At 40.5% G+C, this 27647-nt stretch overlaps 1 protein-coding gene across 1 annotated transcript in view; it reads right to left on the reverse strand.

Moving 5' to 3' along the window:
• Positions 1 to 18612, reverse strand: part of LOC119650352 — a 30457-nt gene extending 11845 nt beyond the window's left edge. The window contains exons 1-2 of the mRNA XM_038053034.1: positions 18465 to 18612; positions 9002 to 9204 (exon numbers count right to left, since the gene is read on the reverse strand). Coding sequence (XP_037908962.1) covers positions 9002 to 9204; positions 18465 to 18473 — 212 coding nt within the window. The 5' untranslated portion in view covers positions 18474 to 18612. The remainder of the gene's footprint in view (positions 1 to 9001; positions 9205 to 18464) is intronic.
• Between the last annotated feature and the right edge of the window lie 9035 nt (positions 18613 to 27647).

The raw sequence follows: 27647 nt of genomic DNA on the forward strand, positions 1-27647 counted from the left end.
AGGCAGGCTGTTCACAGTGTTCACGAACCACAAGCCCCTTACCATCGCCTTTAAGCAGAAGTTCGACAAAGCGTTCCAAATTCGGCATCTAAACTTCATAAGCCAGTTTACTTCGGACAACTAGCACGTTTCCGCCAAGGACAATGTAGTTGCAGACGCTTTATCACGTGTTTCATTGGTTAAAATTCCTGTCACGATCGATTTTTGGCAATGACAACCCTAAATAGGAATTTCGAGACTTCCCCTCTGCGGTTTTACCCCCGAAATACTACTGCGAAACCTATGAAAAGGGATCCAGGCAATACATTCCATAAGCAGGACACCCAGTGCACCCAGACATTCGGAAAACGAATCGGCTTGTCACAAAAAAATATTTCTGGGCCTCAATTAATAGGGATATTAATTCTTGGGCTAGACAGTGCATCGTGTGCAGAAGTGTAAAATTACCAAGCACGTACGGAACGAAACGGGCTCATTCCTTCGGTCAACAAAGCGTTTTTACACGATCCGCGTCGACATCATTGGTCCCTTGCAGGATTCCCATTGCTTCAGGTATTCCTTCAAAATCATCGATAATGTTCACGCGGTGGCCTGAACCAATATCTCTGGCTGGGAATGGATTCTACGTTTTGGATTTCCAGCCGAAGTCATTACTGACCAGGGAATGCAGTTCGAGTTTACCCTGTTCTCGGAAATAGGCAAATTCCTAGGCTTCAAACTATTCGACGAATGTATACCACCTGAAATCCTATGGGATGTTGGAACGATGGCATAGGACACTGATGGCCGCTATAATGACACATGATGACTCTTTGTGGTCGCAAGTCCGGTCTTTTGTTCTATTTGGCCTACGTACATCCCATCGTGAGGAGTCTGCCCGGCCTCCTCCCCCCTCGTCTTCGATACCAGGTCAGCCCTTTCACTGGGCTTTTGCGCTTGTTTCACTGCTTACCACCGCCATCCGGCGAAAACTAACCCCCCAAGGACCTGGGCGCCTGCATACATGGCTTGGTTTGCAGTGTAACAATTTAAATCTATTATGATTTGGAGGAGATTCAAATAATTTAGTTTAAAATAATCTAATTATGTAATGAAATTAGTTGAATTATTACGGCAGAATGAAAGTGGTTTGATTTAATTGTAAAAATTAATTAAGCCAAACCTTAATGACAACCTTTTAAGTTTTTATCAAAAGGATTGGAGGCATCTTCTACCAGGTATGCCTTCAAAAAGTGCACACAGCAACAGTGGATGGGAAATATGTTAAAAACAAAGTCGCCATGTTTGAGAACTGCAAAAGCAAACGGAGAGATTGAGCTGGAAGTTGTTCTTAGAAGATAACCCAATGATGGTGAGGCGAACCGGAGATATTTTGTCTAAATGTAGTGTATGCGGATCCCCCAATACAATAATAAAAAGTACTCGAATATATATATGGTGGCCAGTATCTCCTAAATGGAGTTCACCACGTCTATGCGCCACTATTCCCAGTTCGACAGCTTAGCCAGAAAAGCATTCGTCGGTCCTTTTTAAAATGTGATCTATTTACTGCCACTTCCGGTCTACATCTACCGGTAACTGGCACGTACCACAACATAGGTCATTTTTCTCAGGCCTTATTTCAGGCGGAAACAGGTGTTAGCGAAGGCTTGGAACTTTTGGAGAACAGTTGTGGGCTCTTTCCATGGGTTCTAGAAAGAACATTGACGCAGGACATCTTCAGTTTGAGTTGGTGTTGAGCTACTTGCATTTCCAAATTTTACACAAAATAGTAAAGGCGAATCTAGCACTGATAATGCGCCTGGATTATGCGCTCGGCGTCATCGTCCGCAGAAGCAACGCCACCAAAATAGATAATGATCGACACTCTCGGTGCTCTGCCCGTTCATGCAGATATGAAGAGTGCGGTGACCGGTCAAACTGAAAGCTTTGAGTTTGCCTATCTTCAGTCCGACTCTGATCTCCTTTCTAAATCCACAGCCATTTGGTCGAGATCCATGACTCAGTGGGAGAGCAGACATCTCATCAGCGTAGTGGAGATTTTTGAGAAAAGATGTCATAATCCATTGAACTCCTCTGCTCTCTCAGGACAAGGCAGCATGGCAAACGTCCCGCTAACAAGAAGGAGGCCTGATGCAACGTTGCTGGATTCCGTTTTGAACTTCAAATTCCTTAGAAATTTTACCTGGATGCAGCACGTGACTATATGTTGTTCTGACACGAGCTATTAGTTCCTCTAGCATGTTCGGCCTGCAAAAAATATCCTAGATGGCCTTCCTGTTCACGCTATCGAACACCTTCTCAAAATCGACGTTGGATTTCGGAGGGTATTGATGTAATTAATGCAGGAGGATCCAGAGGAAGATTCACCCTGTTCTCTGTCGATTGAGCTTCTGAGACGTTCTTTAATGCATTTCAGGAAATTTTTGCGATGGCAGGGCAGGCAAAAATACTCCTCCAATTCTCGAACTCAGCATGGGTTCCCTTCTTCCATTCGCTGGGAACGATTTCAAATTCCCAACATTTGCAGATGAGTGGAAAACAGAGCTCTGCAGGCAAAGCTGGACCTACCATGACCAGCTACGCGGGGAGATTATCAAATTCAGCGGCCTTGCCCGGTTGAGCGTAGTGATGGCCGTTTTCTTGACCAGCGCAATAATGAATTCCCTTTTGTCACGACGCACGCTACACTTCACTTCCCGGAAACGAATCACGTTCGCCCTCTCGCGCAGCGACAATAAGAGCCTTCGATTCGCTATGTTCCCCGTAGATGAATTGTTTTTAAGGTTTTATTAAAAAAGAAAGTAGCAAAGTATTTCTATTCCTATATCCGCTCAAATAAAGATAAGGATAATACGTTACGACATTTTAGAAATTCACTGGCAAATCCTCTTGACATCTACCCAGTACCATAAAACTTTGCCATTATGGCAATGGTACTATTTCGTAACAAAGTTTTAATAGGTGAAAACTACTTCTTTCGGATGAAATTGCTGCCTTTTTGGACATAAAATATCACTGTCATATTGAAGCGATACACTCGCTGAATTTACACGACGAGCTATGTATAAATGGAACCACCGTGCACCCTAATATTCATACATAAAATTCCACAAAACCTTACATAGCTGAAGTGCCGAACTTCTGGTATACGACTTGTTTTGCATCTTGCAAAGGTTCGTGTTTATCAATGCCTCTTGGAGCAAGGCGTTGCCAAACTGGTTGGTTTACCAAATTCTCGTGCGAAAGCATCTAATACTTACGCAACACGTCTCATTGTATCTAAGCAACGTATTCCAAATTTCTGGCGGAATTCAGGAATCGAAAAATGCTGCTGTCTTAAAGCCAGGTAATGCAGCTAACGTAACGAAAAAATTCCACCTAAATTCGAAAAGTTGCAAGACCAAAGTAATTAAGGAATGCAAGCAGCCATATCAACATGTTAAACTAGGCACTCCTCCACTAATGGTGGAGGCGCATAGAAGGTGACTTTTCTATCAACTAAAAGTAAAGAGGCAAAAACATCAGATGGCACTGGTGAAATAAGAACAATAAAGATTTGAGATTGAGAAATTTGAGACCGTTGATAATTTCTCCTATCTACGGTCGAAAATCACAATCGATAACACCTACGACGATGAAATCCGCGGATTGTTTTTAGTAGCCAACAGAGCCTATTTCACCTTGCAAAAACTGTTGCGCTCGGAACGTCGCACCACAGGGTCAAAATTGTCACTGAACAAGACAATGATCTTGCCAGTCCTCATGTATCCTCGGAAACTTGGATTCTTAGCAAGAAAAATTGCGAACTCTTAGTTGCGTTCAAGAGAATCCTGCGAAGAGTTTTTGGGACTCTACAACGGATGTAGACGAAATTTATGAGTCAAACCATGACCGTCTGGATGTGGAAAAAAAACCCGGTTGCGGTGGCCGTCACTTAATCCATTTGGATGAGTATGATACAGCCCGGAAAGTCTACAATGACCTTATCTATTTGGAAAAAGAAGACGAGGCAGGCCTTCCCTGAGATGGAATGATGGCGCAGGCCAGGACGCTAGACAACTTTTAGGGATATCGAATTGGTGGACCTCGGCACAAAACCGGGATGTCTGGAGTTCCTTATTAATGCAGGCTTAGATCGGATACCGGTTGTTCTGCCTTTATGATGATGAAGAGTAATGTGTGACCAATCACAAATCCTAGTTTACTACGGGATATTATTAGTCCTCCCTAGACTCAAAGGTGAGGTAAGCCTACTCATTGTTCAGGTTTGTTTCTTATGAAATTCCTGACGTAATCATGGAAGAGGTCCTGGTGGTCGTTAAAAAGATTACTTCGCTCGAACATTTGCTTGAAGAAGGAGTTTTTCCCGCATAGTGGAAACAACTAATAATTCCCCTAATGAAGCTTCATCCTATAAGTGTGTATGCTTTTTAAACAGCAAGCGTCGGCTAATTACTCAAATGGGTAATTAACAACAGACTTACACCGGTTGAAGAAAAGGAGATTATTATTAAAAGCAGTTTGAAATCCGAAAGGGTGGATCAATGGTACTTTTAACCCAAATACTATGACAACGAAAATGGCGGAGCCTAATGAATCCTGTGCGATGCTAATTGCCGAAGTGAGCAATGCCTTATATTCTATGATATACGAAAGAGCGAAATAATTGAACTTTTCATCACATTAGGTACTCCCATATATTTGTTGCGTATCGGCATACAATTTATTTTATAGAGGCTACAGTGCAACGATTCGGACGATAGGCGTGATACATATTGGGTAGCCTATGGTGTTCCACAAGGATCAGTTCTGGGTTCTTTCCTGTGATCAATAATCAGCATTTTGACGCTGTAACTTCCTGAAGATAAGACCATTCATTGGCCATGTACATAGATTAAATTGAAGTGGCGCAATAAATCGAGGAGATCGATTTCCTTATAAACGAAGCAATTTGGGAAATCAGGCTGGAAAAGGATGGTTTTGTGCCCGCGGAACATGAAACTGAGGTGGTTTTGACCACCAAACGAAGAAAAGAAATATCTATAAAGATCAAGATTTGAAAGCAAACCGTATATATATATTCGCAACAAACTAAATTGGAAACCAAAACTGGAGAGTCAAGCGACAAAAGCATGTGTCGTAAGTTAATTGCTGGCAAGAATCTTACCAAATATAGAAAGCCGAAGGTAAAGCTATCAACCCCTCACATAGGAAAAAAATTGGGGTGCATATCGACTATGTACGTTATCTTGATAAACGAGGTTCGATACCTTTACCACCAACGTATGCAATCGACGAATTCCATATTTATCGACGGGAAAGACTTTATCTATTTTAGAGTGGTAAAAGAGATGGAATAATCCCTCAAAAGAATGCCACGGAAGTAAATCAGATATTGCAAAGTGGATAATACCATACCATAAAAAAGTTAGACAAGATCTAAGGCAACTTCGAAGCGGACATAGAAGATGTCACGCATACCTTTCGCTAGGACAGGACGACTCACTAACTTGCTCGACATGCGAAATGGTTTTGGAGAACTTGGAGCGTGTTCTTTTGAAATGCCTGAGACTTGCTGCGCAAAGGGAGAAAATAGAGACTGTTGCCAGGGCGCTAATGTCACCCAAGAAATCATGAAACAGAAATCATGGCTTAGAAAATACCTTGACAAGAGATAGAAAAATATATCAAGGTAAGCCACAATACTCTGAGATGGGATGAGCTTCAAAGAAAAACAAAAAACAACAATAAGAATCGCAGTTAATTATTGATCTTGCTTTGCGAAGTAATACCATAATACTCGTAGAAGTCCTACGCTGTAAGTGAGGGAGAAAGAGGTGGGCTTAGTGAATCAGCGTTTTATATAGACGCCCACCAGAACTGAACAGTAGGCTTTGAATTTTTTACTTTCCAAAGATTCAAAAAACAAAAACAGGTGGAAAATTAATTTTAGTAAGACTTTCTTCTACATAAAACTTTAAAAATGACAGCAGATGAATTTTAAAAAGATGGGAATAGCTAAAAAAGCACGCAAATTTCAAGACCTTTCACTCTACTTCAAAAGGAGCACGTCAACACTAGACGAATACAAGTCGGAAGCCGGAAGTTCAGCGCATCAGGTATGAAAGGCTTTGTTGATTTTTTACGTAAAAATATTTGGCTACATTATGGCTCCACTTATATATAGCTCGCAATGTCTATAGCTTGAAAATACTCGACATTTCATTCGACATGGTACTGACATTATATCTCGTAGAAAGTAGTAATTTGACGCGAAAGGGGCAACTTTGATCTACTACAACTTTGTTAATGATAGTAGAATTTCTACCAAACTTTCCAGTATGCTGCTTCATATTAAAACCTATATTAATGCAATTCTACGGATCTAGGATAAACTACGTAATGGGGAGTATCTTGATGCCTAGATATGTATACAGCCCACTATATTTTTTTCAGATTTTTTGCTTGGGTAGTTTTCGCGAACGTATCCTTGAAATAATTGACCTCTTTCGATACCCTGGACTCCTCCACTTTTCAATCAATGTTAAAATTAATATGTACTACTGCTTCTACTAATAGATACCTTCCACTTAATACTCCACATGGCCACATTTGGTGTAAAAAAATGGTCACCCATCTTTTACGCGTATGGGAACCTCCTTTAAGTTCAACGTGCAACAATATAATTCACCACATGTGTGGGGATTCACAGTTCCCACCTTCCAATCAACTTTCGTGTAAATCGATGTAGTCGTTTCTGAGAAATAGATAGACAGACAGTGAACTGATTTTAATAAAGTTTTGTTTTCAACAAAACCTTGAAAAGATGCAGTTTATTGTTTTGTTCGTCTTATGAATGCGAGGAGTATACTCGGAGTATACTTTTGAAGTTGGGGAATCAACAAGTAATCAAAACCGGCTTTATTAAATTTTCAACGAAGTGAAATATGTATACATGCAATGATATCCTTTGGAATATCACTTTTGTGGGAATCCGATGTTCACTTTACCTTATCTTTACCTTTTGAATATTTTCGAAAGGAGGATGGCTATCAAGCCAGGCGTATAACAATTTTTTTGTTATATTTATTCACAGGGCTAAAAAATTCTCATGGTAAAACTGCGAAAGGGATGACGAATATGGTGTCATTTAATATTGTATTGACTAGTCCTTCAGTGTGGGCTAGTCGAGAGGCTGTGACGGGAAAACTTCATGGACGTTTATGTTGTATTCCTAGGTGTTGGAACGGACTCCGGTATAAGGTATTACCTACCTACTGGTGTTCGGGCAGGGTCCTAATCAGTAAAGGGCGGACGAAATAATTGATCCGGAGTACATGGAGGTATTATTTGGTAGATATCCAGACTATAATTTGATTGCATTTTTGGTATAAAAGTTGGGAATTTTAAATTCTTTCACTTTGAATTTGGGTTCGACACAGAAAAATTGAAAACATTGTTGCTACACATCACATTAGGGAATATTCTTACAAGGTTTTAATATATAGATACTTCCTTTTTAAGGTTTTGTGTAAACACAGGTTAAAGGCGGGTACATTTTTTTCATCAAATATAGTCATCTGGGGTATCAAATTAAAGGTCGCGATTAGTACTTTTCGAAGCCGATCTTAGTTTTGACATTTGTTGGAAAGGTGGGGAGTGCGGTGGGTTGAAAGTGATCATTTCTTTAACGGACCCATTCTCAGAAACTACCCAACCGAAAAATCTGAAAAAAGTCAGGAAGCTGCCACTATATGGTGCCTAGGCTCCAAATTACCCTCCACACCGATATCTGTTCAAATAAAGTTAATAATAGTACATTACTATAATTTTTAGTAATCAGCCCCCTTAAGTTCCTCCTAGAATCACGAAAGGTCGACTACAGCATAGAGCATGATCCTACCAAATTTGGTGAAAATCGCACTATTATTAACAAAGTTATAATAGGTCAAAGCTATCGCTTCTGTGCAAATTCAAGACTTTGAATGTCAATATCACTTGAAAGTGGATCTTCTAAATAATATATGCATATATTACGTGCTACATACTAATGGGACAAATGCACACTCAAATCTCTTTATAAAAGAAATTACAAAACCTTTCATACCTGAAGCGTCTAGCTTCCGGTTTCCCGACCTGTTTGGCTTAAGAAGGGGGTAACTGGCCCACGAAGTACAGTATATACGGAAATGACAAAACATTGTTAACCAAATAAGAAAATCGCTTCCACCATATGCCGAATCCTGTTTATTCACACTGAAATGTCCGGAAATAGATTTTTGAAATATTTAAGCTCAATATATTCAGTTCGAGAGATCTATCTCGCAGAAGAGATAAAATTAAACCTTACAAGGTTAAACCAAAGTTTTCTTTTTATTTTTTTCTCCGCAGAGTCTAGTGCCAATAAGTAGGTTAAAAGTATTCGTCAGATTTTCAAAAACATGAATTTTCGCTAAGCAATAAATTAATGTTAATGAAACAAAATTACAGATAGATAAGATGAAAGATAGCGATATCTTTCAGTTTTACCGTTCGGGCTCATTCGCAAAGGCCATGACTTGTTTATATTAAATATCTGAAGTCACACTTTACATACTATAATTTATTACTGAACAATTGAGGTCGGAACACTAATCACGTGAATATTCGCAATAAAAGGATTTACCCACAACTTAGATAACATACATCGGAGCACACATATCAGTTTAGATCTGGAGTTCCGAGAAGAAAACCCACTTACTGATATCTCGATGGCCGTAGATAGCCGAACTACTCAAATTATAAACTAATAAAACTCATATCAACAGCCAACGGGAAGCCATTAAGAGGGTGGAGATAATGACCCTCGCAAATGTAAAGCTTCTGGTATCCACTCATTAACTATAGGCAGTCGTTGTATTAAATTATTTGAACTTTTCTTTCATAGTATCCACAAAAACCACACAAAACTTCCATTCGTTAGCAACAGAATTTTAGTACTTGGATTCCTGGTACTCACCGGCAGAGTTGTTCACACACCAAATTCCAGTCTTGTACTACACTTTCAGCTCCTGACGATTCGTCCTTAACTTCTTCGACCGTATCCTTGACATTTAGAGATGCTCCATTTCGAGAGGCTGCAACAGTTCGGGGGGGAATCCCGGCATGCGCACTCACCCCAAACACAAGGATGACCAATGGAAATGCGTGGGTTGTAATTTTCTATGTGGTAACCATTAAAATGTGAATGAAATGGATGAAAATGGAACAGATTGATACAAGGACATTTTGTTTGCAGGGGCATTTGTTCAAGGGGCGGCGCATAGAGTTGGTGTTGGCAGATTGTATCCGTTTCGTATTCGTTCTAATGCTGTCGAGATGGAGTCGATATTCTACCGTCCGGAGCGGAAACGGAAGTGTTTGGAGGTGTCTTCAGAGTCGATTGGATCGTCCTTGGGGAGTTTTCGGGTGCCCTTCTCTGTGCAATTTTGATAGCCAGCCTGTCGAGTGGTATGAGATGAAGGGTGGCATTCAGAATAAAGTAGAGGATGAGTGGCTTGAGAAATATATATGTAATTAGTAGACCCGCGGCGGGGGATGTTAACTTGGTTTGAGGATATTGGGTAATGCGGTGTGAGAATTCTTGTGTGGGACTTGCGCCCGAGAGAGTGTCAGACACCTTTCATGGCTGCAAACACATAGCTTGTATGCTAAAAAAATACGTTCCCAATAGGTTTTTTAGTGAGCAACAAATGAAAGTTTGGATTTTCCCTCAACTGCTGGAAAACTTCTAACGATGGAAGTTTACAAGAAATTGATTGAATTTTCTAACAAATATTCAATATTAACGAACTTTTCCTTATGGTGGTTATAATTTGCGAGTGATTTTGAAAAGACAAGTGAAATTGCCTCGTACAAAATGAACGTCTTCAAATAATGTATGTATATAGATTCACTTCGGAATACAAATCCACACATATCAACTGAATTAGATTAACTATTCCTTTTCCTTGCATCGAAAATCAATAACACGATAGAATTGGACATCTATTCGCAATGGACTCTCTGACGTATGAAATTTACAAATGATCCTCGCCTATGGTAGTCTACGCCCAAACTAGTATGTAGAAAAATTTCGTTCCCTCAGCCAATGCCTTTTTTCACGTACGAGATTAAGGTCTTGTATTTCAGATAACGAAGGGTCAGTTAAACATAAAAGAGAACTTCGTTACCAAACCTGATAGCAGTTTCGACACGGCTCGTTTTTCATGAATTTCGTCTGGGCTTCCCTATAGGTAACTATACTCTTTTAGCTACTACATACTAAATTACTTCCTGCTTATATTCCGTAGTGGACCATTATAAAGTTTTTAACAGAAGAAAGAGTGAGACCTTTAGAAATTTTAACTCTTGTGTAAATTTAATACGAATATGAAATCCGCTTTCAAATTTGCATGCTTGAATAGCTTTTTGAAGTGTGAGGAATCGTGGAGAACTATAGTCAGGCACCCTGGAACTATTACTGTAAAGGAAGGAAGAGTAAAGTTGCCAAAGGTTAGAAACGATCCTAGACAAACGTCTTGTGATGGACGACATCACAGCGCGCACTCTAATACAGAGACCGCTATGGTAAACCTGCAAGAGGTATATGAAAAATTGCACCCACCCATATGAACGAATGAAACAGTGGACTAAATACACCAAATAAATCTACCTTTCAAGAAGTTGGTCCTACGGATTCTAGGAAGGACTTTTTATCGCATTTGATTGCTCCTTTTAGTAGGATTTCGATGGTTGCAAGATCGCAAAAACATCTCACTAACAGCAAAGGAAGAAAAACTCAAAGCTATAACACCAATGAGTAACATAACGAAAACGTCCCAGGTAAAGGCAAATCATGGAATTTCGAGAAAAGTTCATTTGGCTAAGGAAACCCACTTTGCAGTTTAGCTCCCAAAGTAAAGTAGTTCTCCTGGAAAACGAACTCGAGAAGACAACATCTCCGGCTGGTTTACTCCTAGCAAAGTTTAGCATCTTCGGTGTAGATGAACCAGTATCCATCAGTATCCGCAGTAGCCATCAAATAGATAAGGAGTCGGCTAGACAAACTGACTAAATCCTGCAAAGCAAAAGAGTTTTGACGAAAAGAAAACTTTCATCGTCCCTAGAAATCATTAGTCAAAGTGCAGCAAAAATTGATAACAGAAAAACGCAATAAAATTGGAAGTGAAAACTCATTCCTCGATTAAGTGCCTACGTTCGACAATAATGAAAATACAAAAGAAATCTCGTTGGCATGGTGCTCCGAGCTCGAATTACGACACCACCTACAATCCCCTCTGGCAATCAGGTGAAAGTGAATACTGAAGTCATCCACAACACAGCTCTCCGCAACACCTATAAGAGAGAGATGGATGCCGCAAAAACCGCAGCCAACAGAGGTCCTGGAGATGAAACATTAACAAAGAAGAACGTTATCATTGATACGGCTATAAAGATGCTTGGCCCTAGCCGCAAAAAAGCTGGTTTGACGATGAATGTAAGCTAGTTACGGAACGGAAGAATACGGCACACCGAGTAATGATGCATTCTCAAAGAACGCGGGCACGCGTAGAAACTTATCACGAACTCCGTCGAGCGGAAAAGCGATTTCACAAACGGAAAAAGGAAGCCTGGGAGAACCAACAGGTCTATGAACTAGAAAAGTGCAGGGACCAACCGCACCAGGCGCGGAAGTTTTACCAACAAGTCAGCAGGATAAAGCCTATACACCTCGATGCTCATCCTGCCGAGACAAAGAAGGAAATCTTATTTCCAATAGAATGGGCATATTGGAGCGATGGGTTGAATACTTTGATGAGCTACTGAACAACCAAAACATCGGCGAGTTGGAGGTCCCGCCAACTGAGGACGACGGACAAATACTGCCACCACCAAGTATAGGAAAAACAGTCCGTGCAATTTATTGGCTTAAAAACCATGAGTCGCCAGGAGCCGATGGAATTACAGTCGGATTGGTTAAATATGAAGGCGACCAATTACACCAAGTGGTTCATCAACTTGTGCTCAAGGTATGGGACAGCGAATCAATGCCTGACGACTGGCAACAAGGCATTGTCTGTCTCATACATAAAAAGGGAGATATCACACAGTGCAGCAATTATAGAGGTATCACGTTGCTGAGTACCATCTATAAGATCGCGCTATCTTGCTAGGTCGGATAACCCCATACGCCCAGACCATCTGTGCGGCAAGCGATGGAAAAACTGTTGGAATATGGACAACAGTTGCACCATCTATTCATGGAGTTTAAAGCCGCCTATGATAGCACAGCCAGGGTAAAACTATACACGGCCATGAGAGAATTCGGTATCCCGATGAAATTGATAAGACTGACTAGGCTAACCTTGACCGATGTGTGAGGCCAGATAAAAGCAGCAGGATCCTCTCAATACCATTCGACATTAACAACGATCTACCACAGGGGGATGTCCTATTATGCGTCCTCTTTAACCTGGCCCTCGAGAAAGTGATCCGTGATGCTGAGGTAAATGCAAGAGGTACGATCTTCTTTAAGTCCATCCAACTACTGGCCTATGCTGACGATATCGACATCATGGGAAGAACGACCCGAGATGTACAAACTGCCTTCATCCAGATGGAGCAACCGACGTATGATCTCGGGCTGCACATCAATGAAGGCAAAACAAAATATATGGTGTCAACGTCAGCACCAAAAACCAACCAACCAACAACATCAAACCGCACTGGTCAAACGGGAAAAATAAAGATAGGAGAATTCAACTTTGAGACCGTTGATAATTTCTCTTATCTAGGGTCGAAAATCACAACCGATAACAACTACGATGATGAAATCCGCGCACGGTTGTTGTCAGCCAACAGAGCTTATTTCAGCTTACAAAACTTTTCTCCTGTTCCGCTCGAAACGTCTCACCATGGGGTCAAAGCTCTTACTGTACAAGACTATGATCTTGCCAGTCCAAATGTATTCCTCGGAGACTTGTGTTCTTAGCAAGAAGAATTGCGAACTCTTGGCCGCGTTCGAGAGAAGAATCCTCCGAAGAATTGTTGGCCCCCTACATGAGGATGGACGATTCTATAGCCTACATAACCACGAAATCTTTGAGCGATACCATGACTGTCAGGTTGTGGATAAAATCCGGCTCAATAGGTTACGGTGGGCGGGTTATTTAATCCGTGTGGATGATCCAGCCCGGAAAGTCTATAAGGGCAACATCTATGGTAGAAAAAGAAGACGAGGCAGACCCTGCCTAAGATGGAGTGATGGTCAGGACGCCATACAAGTTTTAGGAATATCGAATTGGTGGACCTGGGTACAAAACCGGGATATCTAGAGTTCTTTGTTAAGGCAGGCTTAGACCAGATACCGGTTGTTGCGCCATTGATGATGATAATGGTGTGAAATTTTAATTGTAATTTCTACATTTGATTATTTAGTGAAGTACACAGGAGTTTAGCAATTGATGAAGGGTTTTTTAAAATAATTTTTAAGTTCGTTTTTTCATCGAGAAAGAGAATTTTTTCTAAGCCTGCCATTCTGGAGGAGAAATTTATTTTTTTCAATTCAAACTACTACAGTAGGCCGTATGCTTCCCCGAGAGAGACCAACATGTACATGTAAAAAACATACATTATTGAATGCAAAATTAAATAAAAATAAAAATTTGTTGATATTTTAAACTTCCGTCAAAATCATATTAAAATTTCAGAACAATCGTGTATTATTTTTGAGTTCAAAAATAGTAACGAAATAATGTTGAAATTTCGAGCGTCACATTGTGCTACTACCTCAGAAGCAATCTTCAATAGTAACGTGGAAAATGTGAAACGCTAGTGCAGAAGATGCCTTCAAACCATGAGAGGTTGTTAAGTAGCACAAGAATTTCAAAAGAAAAGATGTAAAAAAATGCGGGAACAATCAAAACATTGCCACGTCTGTAGTTAGACTCAATAAAATGGAGTACCCGCAAATAGTAAACTAATCCAAAAATAATGACGACGATAACCAAATAGGAAATGCTCCTCGAAATAGAAGTGAAATCAACTCAGCCATCAATGCGCAAAGCTGTCGTAGTTTCTGCAGAACTGCTATTACCACTGATACTGGGAATCCGAGATCTGTCCAGGAAAGGGGAAGAATGGGATTATCATTTAGATCCCGAAAAGGGGCGGAAATCGGAGGGTTTCTTTCGCGCTTCCTGTTATGGTAAAAATAATAGTAATAATAGTATAAGCTACAAAGTATCAAAGGACGCTTCGAAAAGTACACTACTTTTCCAACAGTCCAGGAAGGGTATTCCCGAAAAACTAAAAGTCATTAACAGAGCTATAGGTAACCGTATAAAATGCACGTTCTGCATCCAAAGTAGAACGCGGTAGCGTTGCATCTTGTTGCCGATATTATTTCTGCTCGTTATCGATGACATCCTTCACGTTCCTTTGCCTCGAATCCAGGGGTTTAATGAACCATAACATACATACTTCGATAACGCAAATGACCCTCGCCAAGTAATGGACCCTAGCGAATAGGCTCTATGTTTGGGGAAGGAGGCAAGCAGAGTTGGACTAAAAATAAAACCAATCAATCTGGCTGGGCTCCTCACTCTTCGCATCTGCATTAATGGACAGAGATTCCTCGTTGATCAGTTCCTTTAACTAGGTGACGTTGTTCCTGCCGAGAGGGATTTGATTTGGATATCATCTTAGGAAGTAAAATCTGAATCATTGCAATCCAAACTGTGCTATGCTTGGAAGTGAAATTAGGTCTAAACCCAAGAATTAGAAAAGTTATCCAATGCATTTCAAACGAAGATCTTAAGGGTAACACGGGGGAGGAAGTATCATCTTGGGAATGAATGGTGGATTAGATCCAAGAGAAAATTGAAAAGTATTTATAATCAACTGGAGGTCTTTGTGATTATAAAATGACGAGAGCGTCACAGTCACGTACTACTCGCGGTGGACACGGACATGTGCAGGAAGGTATTCCAAGGAACGGTAAACGGGTCAAGGTTGCTCGAAAACCAAGGAAAAGTTAGTTCGTATAGCACTTCTACCAATAAGAAACTGGAGAATGCAACTGCCTGACTGAGATGAATAAAGACATCGATTGCAGTGCACTGAAGTCCAAAGCATCATATTATTAGTTACACAACCGATCGTCGAAAGGAGTATGTCAGACGACCCGCAATGCGTAGTTACTCTCCTGGAATGACCATTGTAACGGAAATTTCTCCAGAAGAAGCCTGGACTGAAATTTCAAAGTCATAATCTTTGAAATCGGCTCCTATATTATGGCGGTTAATGACAGCCACGATGCAACTCCAAATACAAATATTTCAAATCAATGCAATGTCCAGTAATTTTGCATGCATTTTAGGTAAAGCTTCTTGCCATCATGATTCTGGTGGGTAATTTAAATGCTAAGGTGAGCTCTGACCACACTTTGCTCGGATCTGTGATGGGAAAGTAGGAAAGTGTGAGAAATTCGGAAGCTTCGATAGTCGTGTGACATATTGTTCAAAAACAGAGACAGCCATAAGGTCAGTTGGGTTTCAACTGGCCGACTATCGATCATTTCCTCATCCACGATGAAGAAAAGCTGAAGAGGTGGAAAGAACGCTTCACCACGGCTCGTAATCGTATCATATCAGAATACGGACTGTTCCTCTAAGCAGAAAAAAGAATCATTATCAAACAGGGTAAAGGCGTTTTGCTTGATGGCCCCTTCGCAAAGTTTTTACTGTTACAGTTCACAGTTACTGAATATTTGTTAATTCCACTCATACGGAAATCCTGAGAATCCGAGACCTTTCCCAAAGAATGGATGAGAGGTAACGGTTAAGATTTCAATGACGGTACCCGTCTGGAGTGTAACAATTGAAGGGGTATCTGCATGTTCCCTGCCGTCACAAAAATTATGGTTAAATAATCCTGAAACACATTGGAAGCTTGATCAATGGAGAGCAAGTTTGATCCTCCTGTATTCCCCATATCACTACGAATCATTGTGGAAGAATGCATGGGATTTAGATCTCCGCTTCACTTACTTTTCATTGATTTCTAGAAAGCTTTCCACAGCGTAGACATGGAGCTTAACTAGCGTGCTCCACGCAGGAGGGACATTTCGGAGGATCAGGGCGATGTATGATAATGCGCGAAATTGAATGTGCTGCATCGCGTTAAAATCTTGGAGGAATTTGATGTCGAAAGCGGAGTCTGCCAGGGTTGCATCTTGTAATCGACATTATATCTTCTTTTATCGGTCACTTTCTTCATGCTGCTTTGTCCGGAGGACGTAGAGGAGTTCAAATTCACCTCGATTACGCTGATGACATCTGTTTGCTCTCTCACTGGGTCATGGACCTTGGTCAAATGGCTCAGGATTTGGAAAGAGGCAAATCGAGTCGGACTGAAAATATATATTAACAAAATCAAGAGTCTTAGTCCGACAGGTTATCGCACTCTCCCTATCTGCATTATTGGTCTGAGCATCGCAGGCGTTTCTGCTAATGGCGGCCGAACTTGATGTTGTCTGACCCACTATTAATCTAGAAATGCAGTTATCCCGACACTGAGATGATGTTGAGATTGTTCTGTGCTAGTGTTCCTTCAGTGTTGTTATATAGGAGTAGCAAATGAAAAGTAACCTCTACGGTTACTTAAAAGCTCCAAGCCTTCGTAAATACCTGCCTGCGTCGTATCATGAGCCTATTACAAACGAAGAACTAGGTCGGCTCACAGGCCTGTCACTCGTACGCATTATAGCTGGAAGGCGGAGGTGGCGGTGGATAGGTCACAATTTGAAGAGGGGCGACAATTGTGTTGCTGGCTACGTCATACTGTGGATTCCACTCTCCCAAGATGGCTGGCAAGTGGGTCACTTAGTGCAGAACAGTAGAGAAGGAGTGCAAGCGTCTTGGAAAATTGAGGTGGGGAGGAACTGAAAACGATAGGTTATATATAAGACGAAATTTATGAGCGATACCTTCGTCACTTGATTGCGGATAAAATTAGGGTCAAAAGGTTACCTAATCCGTATGTGTGAGGATGATCCTGCCCGGGAAATCTATAAGAGGAACATCCACGGTAGAAAAAGAAGAAGTGTATGTCAGACTTTCTCAAATAAAGTGATGAGGTAGGCCAGGACGTCAGGCAGCCTTTGGGGACATCGAATTGGTCGACCTCTATGTAAAACCGGAACGTCTGAAGTTCCTTACTAAGGCAAGCTTAGAGCAAATACCGATTGTTACGCCGTTAATGATAATTGTGACGACTATATTCGAGACAGAGATATTGGCAGAAGAGTATCTACGACAGATAGGCAGGGTCGCTCCATTCCAGCAGTGTTGTCAGCACTAGCAAATAGCAACACCATATCAAACCAGTTAATATAAAGTTGCAACCAGTTGCCGCTGAAACTTCCCCGATTAGACAACATATTCATAAGGTGGCAGTAGGCAGTAGGCACTTTTGCGAACGCTGGCAAGCTGGCTAGTCAATTGTCGGACTTTTCATTGTCAGGGAACTCCGAGACAAGCAGCCTAGTTAAGGAGAAACTGACTGGTTAAAATGTAATACCGTTTCTACATACTCATATGCTAAAAATTCTCACGAAGGAATGAGCAGCTTACCAGATCCACGGTCGATTTGCAAGGGCAAACGCGAAATTATTGGATATTGTTGCAATAACTGCGTGAACCATGGTTTGCATTTAATCTGAGAAACCTCATATTTTATCCAAAAAATTATAATCCTTGAGCTACTGATTAACCATTTTCCTTTCCCTTTCGACAGAATGGATGCATAATATAATTTGATATATGATCTGCATTGAAAAGCTCTTGTATATATGCAAGTATTGTACGTGTCTGTACTTCCTTGAGACTCGGAAAAAGGGTTTTCTTATCTTGTTACAATATAATACATATTCAACATTACAAGCAAGTACATGTGCATACATATGTCGAGCACATATGTACTTATGTTAGTACTCATGTATCTAAAGGACATTAGAAACGTTCCAAGTGTCTCGTAATGTGTGTTTAAGGACTTGGTAGACATTTGTGAGTGGTTCTGAAGGCTTATATGTAATAAGAAAAGGATTAGGGAGCGAGTACTACATGAAAATTTATGAAGACTGCTTTTGAATTGTGTGAATTTAATATGAAAATTGGGAGGGTTATTAGGCCATTAGTGCCGACAGCAGTTTGTTTTTATGGAGATTATGTCATAAACATGTTGTGGCGTCTCATTTTGCTCCGATATGGACGAAATTGACCAGACTTTAACCAATGGAAATCGATAGTGTTTTGAGGTTGAAGACAAAATAGAGATAGTCAAATTTTATCAGGTTTGGTTAGTAAAGGATTATTTAGTCAGGAAAATCTCCTCCACTCAACTTCTATGCACCACACACCAGCACAAAATCTGTCGCGTACCCCCTTCATTTCGGCCACGTCTAATCAGCGATTCCAACGAGAAAAGCTCCTCGCGTTTACCACTTCAGTAAAAAAACCAAATCATCCACGTTTCCTTTCACTGCGGAACTCACTTTGTAACTAAAAGTAACACAATCAGAACATGCTGTTTTGTATTTTGCAATTAGCTTGGCGAGTTCGCCAGGGATCTGGGGGCCTTACAAAAAGTGATAATGAATGAAGAGTTGTTGAAAAAGCGGCGATAAGTACTATTTTATCAGTTGTTGTTATTGATTGTTGTAAATGCGATTCCCAGGTGCCTAATTGACTCGATGCAACTGGCCATTAATGAGGAAAACGTTTATCGAGTGAACAAAATTGGTGTATCTGTTACTGGAGTCTTCTTTTTGGTGTAAAATACATGGGAGAAGTTTGGCACGAGCACCATTGTCGGTGTTAGTCAGCGGTGGACTCTTATCATTCGGTGGAGCCTTTGAGTATTTTGATAAATAATCCCTCAGCATATGGTACATTAGTTGATGCATTAAGTATATGGCGCTTCTCTATGTTTGTAGTGCAATAAATTTTAATAGTTTTCATTGAGAATGGTTTGAGTTGATGACCTCTGGCATTATAATATATGCATCAGTGAAAACAACTCGGAAACCGGAAGCTCGACAAGGCGTGAAAGGTTTTATGGTTTCCTATGTAGGAATAATATTGGGTGGCGAAAGTGGGCTGCTCTTATGGAATTCACGATGGCGGGAGGGTGTTTGGAGGGTGGATTGAGTCTATAGTCTATAGCTAGGAAAACCGCGCGTGCACCACGCACCATAGCTGTCGGCTCCTGCCAATGTGCTTCAGCTGCCTCCACGATTTGCCCGGAAGCCTGTATTCCTCAGCTGTTCTGGGCCACATAATTCAAAGGCGACCCACTGAGGATACAAACTGCTCGACGCTTTCGATGTTCTGTTCATTAATGCAAACGGGCAGAATACGATGATCAGTTAGCCCGCTTTATTATCGATTACTTTCAGTCTCACTTTGCTTTCCTTTTTTTTCAAATCAAGATCCATATAGTCAGGGCTCATGATTTGGGGGGTGAGAACAAGCATAATCAAAGTTGTTTGATGTGTTTGTGTTTGATGACATAATCCACTCTCTGCTGATCATGCTTTGGAGGTGCTCTTTTATGCGCTGTTAACTTCGCAGCAGCAGGAAGCATGCAAACACTTCTCTAGTTGTCGCACTCAGCAAGATGCCCATATTCGCAATCTTAACGATCATCTCATTACGAAAAATCTCAGTTTCCCAGGACCGATGAATGAGTGGAAGTAGCAGAGACTGCACGAACTATAAAGAAAAGTTCCGCAAGGAGACCATCAAAATCGGTAGCCTGATTCTGCTTGAACACGTTAATGGCAGAAATAATTTCAAATGTTAACCACAAAAAGTGGGACTTCATCGGAAGTTTGAAGAATCGTAGTGGAGTGCTTCCTCAACCTCTTTAACTTCGATAACAGGACCATCGTAAAACTTACGACCATATGCACGTTCTCAGGCTCTTTTATGTACGCTATACGGCAACGAAAGCGTTTTGATTTGCATCAGCTTCTCTTCCAATATACGTTGTGATTTTCCTTACTGGACGACAGTCGTATTGAATATGGCACACAGGTGGAGGTTGATGCTCGTTGCCGATCGAAATCCAGCTGACCTTTCGGGAGGCCTTTAAATCATTCACTGCTGTTGCCACGCACATAGGAGTATTTGTACCATATAATCGGACATTTTTTTAGAAGCATATACTATAGTGTAATGTTTAAAAGTATTTAATAGACAAAAAAAGTAAAATTATGAATTTTACATCAACAAACAGTAGCAGGATATTAATTATTTTTATTCACTATCATCATCGGTGGCAGTTTCCTTCTCTTTGTTATCAGCCGCGTGGGGATCGCTTTCATTCTCGTTCAGCAACATTAAATTTAATGCGTCTTTGGAAAATCCTTGCTTCTTTCTATTTACTTTTGGCCCAGCTGAAATCCGGATCCAAAGTAAATAGTAATCTGGTAACAATATCCAACTGCATTCGTATCTAGTGATTTTTTTCGAAAAATTCAATCGGTATTGCCTGAAGTTCTTTCTGCAGGCTTAAGTTGGTTGGCTTGGTAATTGCCCTATCGGAAATACCGTCTGTCTTATAATTGGGGCTCCATTTCTAAGAGATTAGATATTGTCTGCTATTTGTAGTCTAGCCTAAAATTGATAGACAAGTAACTTCCTCCAAACTACAAATTTTAGGTTTCAATGTAGATATATATTTCGGGAGCAACTTACCTCCTTCATCAGTACAAAGCTACTAAAAACAATTGCCATTACACGTTTCTTTTATACTTAATCATCAAGTACTTAAAGTACTTTTAAAAAAATTTTTAAACTATCAACCTAATTACCCGTTAATTACCACGGCGGGTCTTATTAATTTTGAAGGGCAGTTACCTCAATTTGTGTTAATTAACCGCGTCGCCTCTTCTTTAAATTTTTTTAGTCTTTCCCAAGCGTCCAAGGATGTCGTTCGGTTTGTCTGACGCAAGAGCTCAAAATTTTCCCGTTGACTGGTATGGGCTTCTTTGACTATGTACGCTGCCACTGATGATCTTATGCACGATTTTTGTTTCCGAACACTGCCTCCCGTATCTTGATGTGTTCATTAAATCTAGTTGTTATCAGGCGTTTAGTCTGTCCTATGTATATTTTATTACAGTCGCTGCACGTTATTCGGTAGAACCCGCCTTTTCGTCCTCTGACAAAGGATCCTTGACGCTTTCCAGTAAATTCCACAAGGTGGACGATCGACTCGAACCTACTACTTCCAGTTGAAACTTTTTTGTCCAATTCCTGATGTTATTAAATAGGTAGGAGTACGGGATACTTATCCGTCTGGTGGTTGCCCCCTTCTGCTGCAAGAATAGTGTTGTATAGACATGCCTATTGTGTTGCTTGATTTTCTTTCCGATCAGTTTCTCAATACCCATTCTTAATAGCGATGTCAATAATATGCAGTCGTTCCTTATTCAAACCGCATTCCGAAAAAGATATGTCATCAATCGGTAAATCATGCAATTATAGGCAACCATTTTTTGGGAAAATGTATGGTGTGAAATTGCTGGTATTGTTCGCTGCGTTGCTGTAGGTTTACGGTATTTCTCGAACTTCAGCTTCCCACTAGAGTTGACGATATTTAGATCTAGGAAGGGTTGGGCCCCATCGTTTTTTACCTCTAGCGTAAACTCGATTTTATGATGAATCTTGTTCATAGAGGAGATGACCAATATTATTTATTAATAAATTAATAAATAAATAAATAAATTATTCCCCTCGATTCAATTTCTTTTTCGATTGATGATATGAACCTTTCAAGAGTGGGTTCCCCATCGCTACTCCCGAAGTAGTTCTTTAGAATCTACCCCGAAACGTAAAATAATTTTCGTTCATGCAGAACCTGGCAAGGTTTGCATAGATACGAATTTGTTGTTCTCCATTCCGGGCCAGATCCAAACTGGCTCAGCCATCTCTCGAGTTCGAAAATTGACTTTTTCACTGGCGTGTTGGGAATCAATGCCTTCACATCGAACGACACCATCACCTCGTCCTCACTCATCCTCTGAATGCGTTGCAGCTTCTGTGTTAGTTCATTGGAGTTAGCAACTGAATACTTACTATTCGTTGTCTCAAAGGTCTGGCATTGGAATTCGAGTCCACAATGAATTCTCGCATTTCGTCCCCTTCCTTGTGGATTTTCGGTTAACATCTGATTCCTGGAAGCGCAGGATTTCCACTCTCCAGTTTCCGAAAAAAGTCTTGCCATACTTTTAGTAGCTTTGTACTCATGAAGGGGGTAAGTGGCTCCCGAAATATATATCTACATTGAAACCTAAAATTTGTAGTTTGGAGGAAGCTACTTGTCTATCAATTTCGAGCTCCATGCATTAACATTTAATAGACTGTATGTGACATAGGGGCACCCTTCCACCCTACCTTCTAATTCCACACATTTTTTGGCTGCTTCCTAAGAGAAGGTATTAATTTTTCCGACGTTTTTCCCGTTAGAAATCTCGTAGAAGAAGAGGGGTTGGATTCTGCCATATAATTTTTCCGTTTGTTATTGGCTTCCAACTGTAAAGGAACTAAGGAAGTTTGAAATACGTTCGTGTCACGATCGGCTATGTTCTCAAATTTTTGTTTATGCTACAATTGTTGGGACTTTCTTATTCCTCGTTTAAACAATTGTCAATTAGTTGAGCCAAGTACATCAATAAAAGTGGTATTGTATGGTCGAGCGATGCCTGCAGCTAAGCCTTCATACATGCTTCAGTAATATGAATTGATTCTAATTTAACAGGGGTAAATGTCTTTATTAGCATTTTGAATTATTTTCCACTGCCTTCTTGTAAAGTTCCCTTCATCGAAAATAGACAGTGCCTTTTTTGGGGAATTTTAGTGGCTTTCGTTGGAGATGCTATAATCTTTTGTCATAACTGATGTGTTCCTTTTCCCACAAGTGCGTTGACTAACCTCAGCTCTTTGGCTGATGCTACCCTCCGTAGCATCATAGTTTTCCGCCGTTCAGACAATTGTTCAAAACGTTTTGTTGAACGTCTGAGCTTTGGAGTAGTTTCTATGACAAAATTTGCAAGTTGAATGAAAGACCATTCTTCGTTACTAACTAAAAAACATGATTTTTGATTTGTTTCAGTACATCTTTGCTTAAATTGGGGTTTAAAATTCTCAGAGATCTATTCAAAATACGGACATCAAGTGATATTCTTGACTTTATCCTACAAGAATGAATTCGCGGAGCTCTTTTCCTTTAGATTTGTCCATAAGGTTGTATAATTGTCAAACTTATAAACTTCGAGTTGTTATCCGCAATATCTGCAATCAAAAAGGAAGAAAAGATTGTACTATAGAAATAACATTTAGAAATTATCAACAATTTTGGTCATGCGTGGCTATGGCCTACATTTACCGTCATCAATGAAAGTTGCAGATGACGATTTTTTCTAGGATATATTTGAATATTGTGAGCAAACCACCTGCCACAGGTGAAAAGCAGGCACTCGTCACAATGTTCTTTACATGTGTGACAAATTGCAAAATGATCCGTTCAGCCAGCAACATATACATAATTAGCTGCAGCTGTTTATAACTAAACTGCGATTCAGCTGCTTCTGAAACTAGCAATGGTAGGCTGAGTTCAAACGCTTTAAAAATGAAATCACGCAAGGCGCACCTTTCTTTCTTTAGCTGAATGACAAAATGAAAAATAAACTAAGATTTGACAAAGCTTGACAAGTATCCGAAAATACTTTTTTTTAAAAATTATTTGACACTCCTAAAATTTGTTTTTAAAGGTTTTATTTGGGCATCTCTAGTACATTTTATCTGACTTACATTTAACAGAAAACTGTACAAAAAGTAAACTACATACTTCCCACTCCCATTTTAAAAACTATTTCACTAACCACGAGACAATCTAAAAACAATGTTTAAAAAACAACGCGGTGAACAAACTAAAGCGACTAGAACTAGCACGTACTATTTGGATAATCTTTAAGTTCAGACTGACCGTCAGGAAGGAAGGGTGGCGGTACGCTTTTTTTATTGTTGTCTTTCGATGCATGGATTTCCATATTTCTGTGACGACTTTTGTCCAAGTTTCTCAGATACTCCTATGTGCCACGGTCGGAAAGATCATGTCCCCCCATTATATGCCAAAGTAAGATATTGTCAGGATCCTCCTTGTCAATCAGATCATAAATGGCCATGCAGAAAACATTCTTTTCTGTTAGAGACAGGCTCTTAGGTTAAAGGAACGTGCCTTGTGGTGACCGTCAGCAGCAATTCGGCATTGGATTCGCGTCTTCACTTGGCTTTCGGGAGAACAAAAACACGATGCCGCAAAAGAGACAGGAGTTCTCTTTATAATTCCACCTTACCTTACCTTACCACATCCGCTTACACCCAGAATGTTATGTTTATATCGCATGAATTCCCGCTCAAATTGGAGAAAATGGGCATCCTGGGGATCCTAAATACCGTTGCTGATAAGCGTCGGCACATCCCAGAGAACAACCTAAAACTGTTTTCAATTGCCAGTGGTTGCGACCGTGAGGTCAGTCCCTATCCGAGTCTTGGCAGCACGAAATTTTCGAAATTTTAAGATTGATAGTCCACGAACTTCTATCCCTTACAGCAACCGTGCTTTCACATCATCCAGATCATTTTGACCCTGTAACGATTTGACGGGAAGATTTATTTGCAAGTATGCAGAATTTTCTGTTTCCTTCTATCTAGTATCTTTTGTCATCATCATTATCCTCCTTTTGAACACCTAATTCCTATCCCGACTTCATATTGCAAGAAAACATTAACTTATTTTAAATGTTAATTTATAAATGAACATTATGATACCCTTTTAAAAATTTTAATAAAATCTCATCCTTCAATTTTCTGAAACCCTAAAGCCTGTTTAAATATTATTCAATCAATACAGAAATTCTTATATCAAAAATAATCCTGAACTTTTCTAAAGATTCTGCGGAAAACAAAACCTTATTAAAATCGACTCCTTGCTTGTCTGCCTTTTTTCAAAGGAGGTAGAAACCGCCAGAGTTTTGAATCTTTATCCACTAAAACCACCCCAATCGATTCCTGCGGATTGCTGCGATCATGAACTTAATAGCACCCCAATCTTCCTGGAATACTAACATTCCCCGGAGAAAATTTTCCTTTCGTAGCATTTCACCTACAGTTTCCTCTAGCTTTTCGCACGCATCTACGTATCTTGGGCAATGGAAGAATACGTGTGCTGGGTCTTCCAGGGCGCCATCGCGGTTTGGACACTCAGGTGAGATGTCCAATTTAAATCTCTAGAGAGACCCATGCTTTTTCCGTGTCTGTTTCTTTTTTAGAATAGTCCTATCACTGTTGCCGTCTACTTATGGATGCCCTCCATTCAACTTTTTTTCACCTGCGATAAAAAGGAGATGGACCTGACGTTATCTATGTTCGTCATCTTCACTGCCAAGATATCAGCCGACATGCCAAGCAACATCATTCTCAAAAAGACGCATCCATCATCACCGCGGCTTTCTCCGGGATCGGAAGATTAAGTACATCATTATACATCGACAACTGGTAGCAATTTACTGTAGATTATCCGCTCCAAAATATCCCCCATAGTTTTTGAGGACATATGGATCTATAGGGGAGTGGTTCACCTGAGAGTTTCCCAGCCTTAGGTAGCACTATCAACTTCTGACGTTTCTATGCTGCGGGAAACATCCCCTCAGACATGCCCGCTGCTGACAACGCAGCGAACATGTTCGGTCTGGATTTCTCGGCAAGCTTGAGGGTCTTATTCGGTACATCGTCCAGAACCGGTGCTTTACTGTTGTCTATCTAACCGCAGGCCTCTAGCAGCTGATTTCCGACTGATGCAATGAGAATGGTGTAACATTGAGATTTCGCTGGAAGTTGTCAGTGCGACGCTCTTACTGGAGGAATAACCCTTGGATGATTTTCAATAAGAGGATAAGGCACATAATCTGCGTCACGATTCAGGCGCTACACCACGGGCTTATCTCGGCCTCCGAGCAGAGCTCTTTGAAACATTTCCTTTTACATCCGCTGAATGACTGTCTTTTGTCCCTGATCGAACCTACCTATTGCCATCTTAGCCATTCGTCTGGTTCGGTGGCAAGTAACTGGATTGTAGGCTGGTCAGTTCACTATTCTACCAGTGGTTTGGTCTCCTATTGTGAAATGAGCATCCCTTAGTGACTGACTAACTTCCAGGAAGGACGTTTTGAGGAAAAGAAAGGGGGAAAAGTGTGATTGAACGATTGACTGAATTTTACAGTCGATGCATTCTTTTGCGTCATGGTAATTGAAAATATTTTTGTTGAATCAATTTTTGGAGTGGCGGGAGGACAGTTGACAGTGAGGCAGGGAGGAAAAACGAAATTTTCAACGCACTTGGGAAAAAAAAGAAAATTATAAAATCAATCTTTTGCAAAAGTGTTTTCGAAAATTGTAATTGAATCGTGTTGCCCAGACAATGTTTACGTTTCTATTTCGCAACTAGAACGATGACTGGGCAGTCAAGAGCTGTGGAGTGTTATCTAGTGACCGTTCCGCGACATTTTCAAAACAAAACATAAAAATTGGGGAAGTTGAAAACCTCGATTTGTCGTGAGCATCTTGGGAACTTTGATTGCGACGTTGCTGGTCTGAGATGCGAAATGCGGCCTAAAAAAATATATATCTCGCTTTTTATCGCTATTGGGTGTATTTGAAGCAAACAATTCGTGCTCGGTGATTCCATTACCAGAATTTTAAGCTCCCCATCGATCCGATTGCATGTTTTCAGCCCGGTCTGACCTTGTGGCTCAAATAGTCTGCCGTCGATAATGTGAAAGTAGCAGAAGGTTACAAACGTCTCACCATTGCTGTTGTGATTATTAAGACCATGCCTCCCCATCATTATCTATCACCATGACAATGGCATCTCCTGAATGAATACATTTCCTTATAGAAACCACACCACTTTCTCCTCTATATGGGACAGTTCCGTTGTGTTAGTAGCACTGCCCAATTGTTATGTTCCTTAACGTAGGTCGAAATTACGCTTTCAAGATCCTGACAGAAACCGGCTTCCAGCTAACGAAAGTGCTCCACTAGGGTCTTCAGAATAGAAAAACGCATTGCAAGTGAAGGTAGGATGAGAGGAGTACTTTTTAGAGCCTCAACATACTGCTTCACTTAGGTCCTGGATGGTTAGCCTATATCGCTGGAATTCTCACTCAAGTAAAGAAAACGAACACGCTGGAACCCTTAGGTATGGCTGTCAAGGATTGGGGGCACGTTCCAGAAACCAATGATAAAACTGCTTGCGATAGGTAAAGGTCGTAGCGTGAGGTTAATTCCTAATTGAGGCGTCTTAGGCTGTTACTTCAAGGAGAGAATATTTTGGATGTAGTCTCAATGGGCTAAAAAATTTGAACATTTGTAATGATAAGTCGCTCACATATGTATATAAGTTGATAGTTTTTTCGAGTGGCTTTAATGGACTTTTTTCCTTTCTTGTTTGCCTAAACTTGAACACTAATGCATTAACGCAGGACATTTAAATTTACA

Source organism: Hermetia illucens, chromosome 2 (assembly GCF_905115235.1).
Source record: "Hermetia illucens chromosome 2, iHerIll2.2.curated.20191125, whole genome shotgun sequence".
Classification (NCBI taxonomy): domain Eukaryota; kingdom Metazoa; phylum Arthropoda; class Insecta; order Diptera; family Stratiomyidae; genus Hermetia; species Hermetia illucens.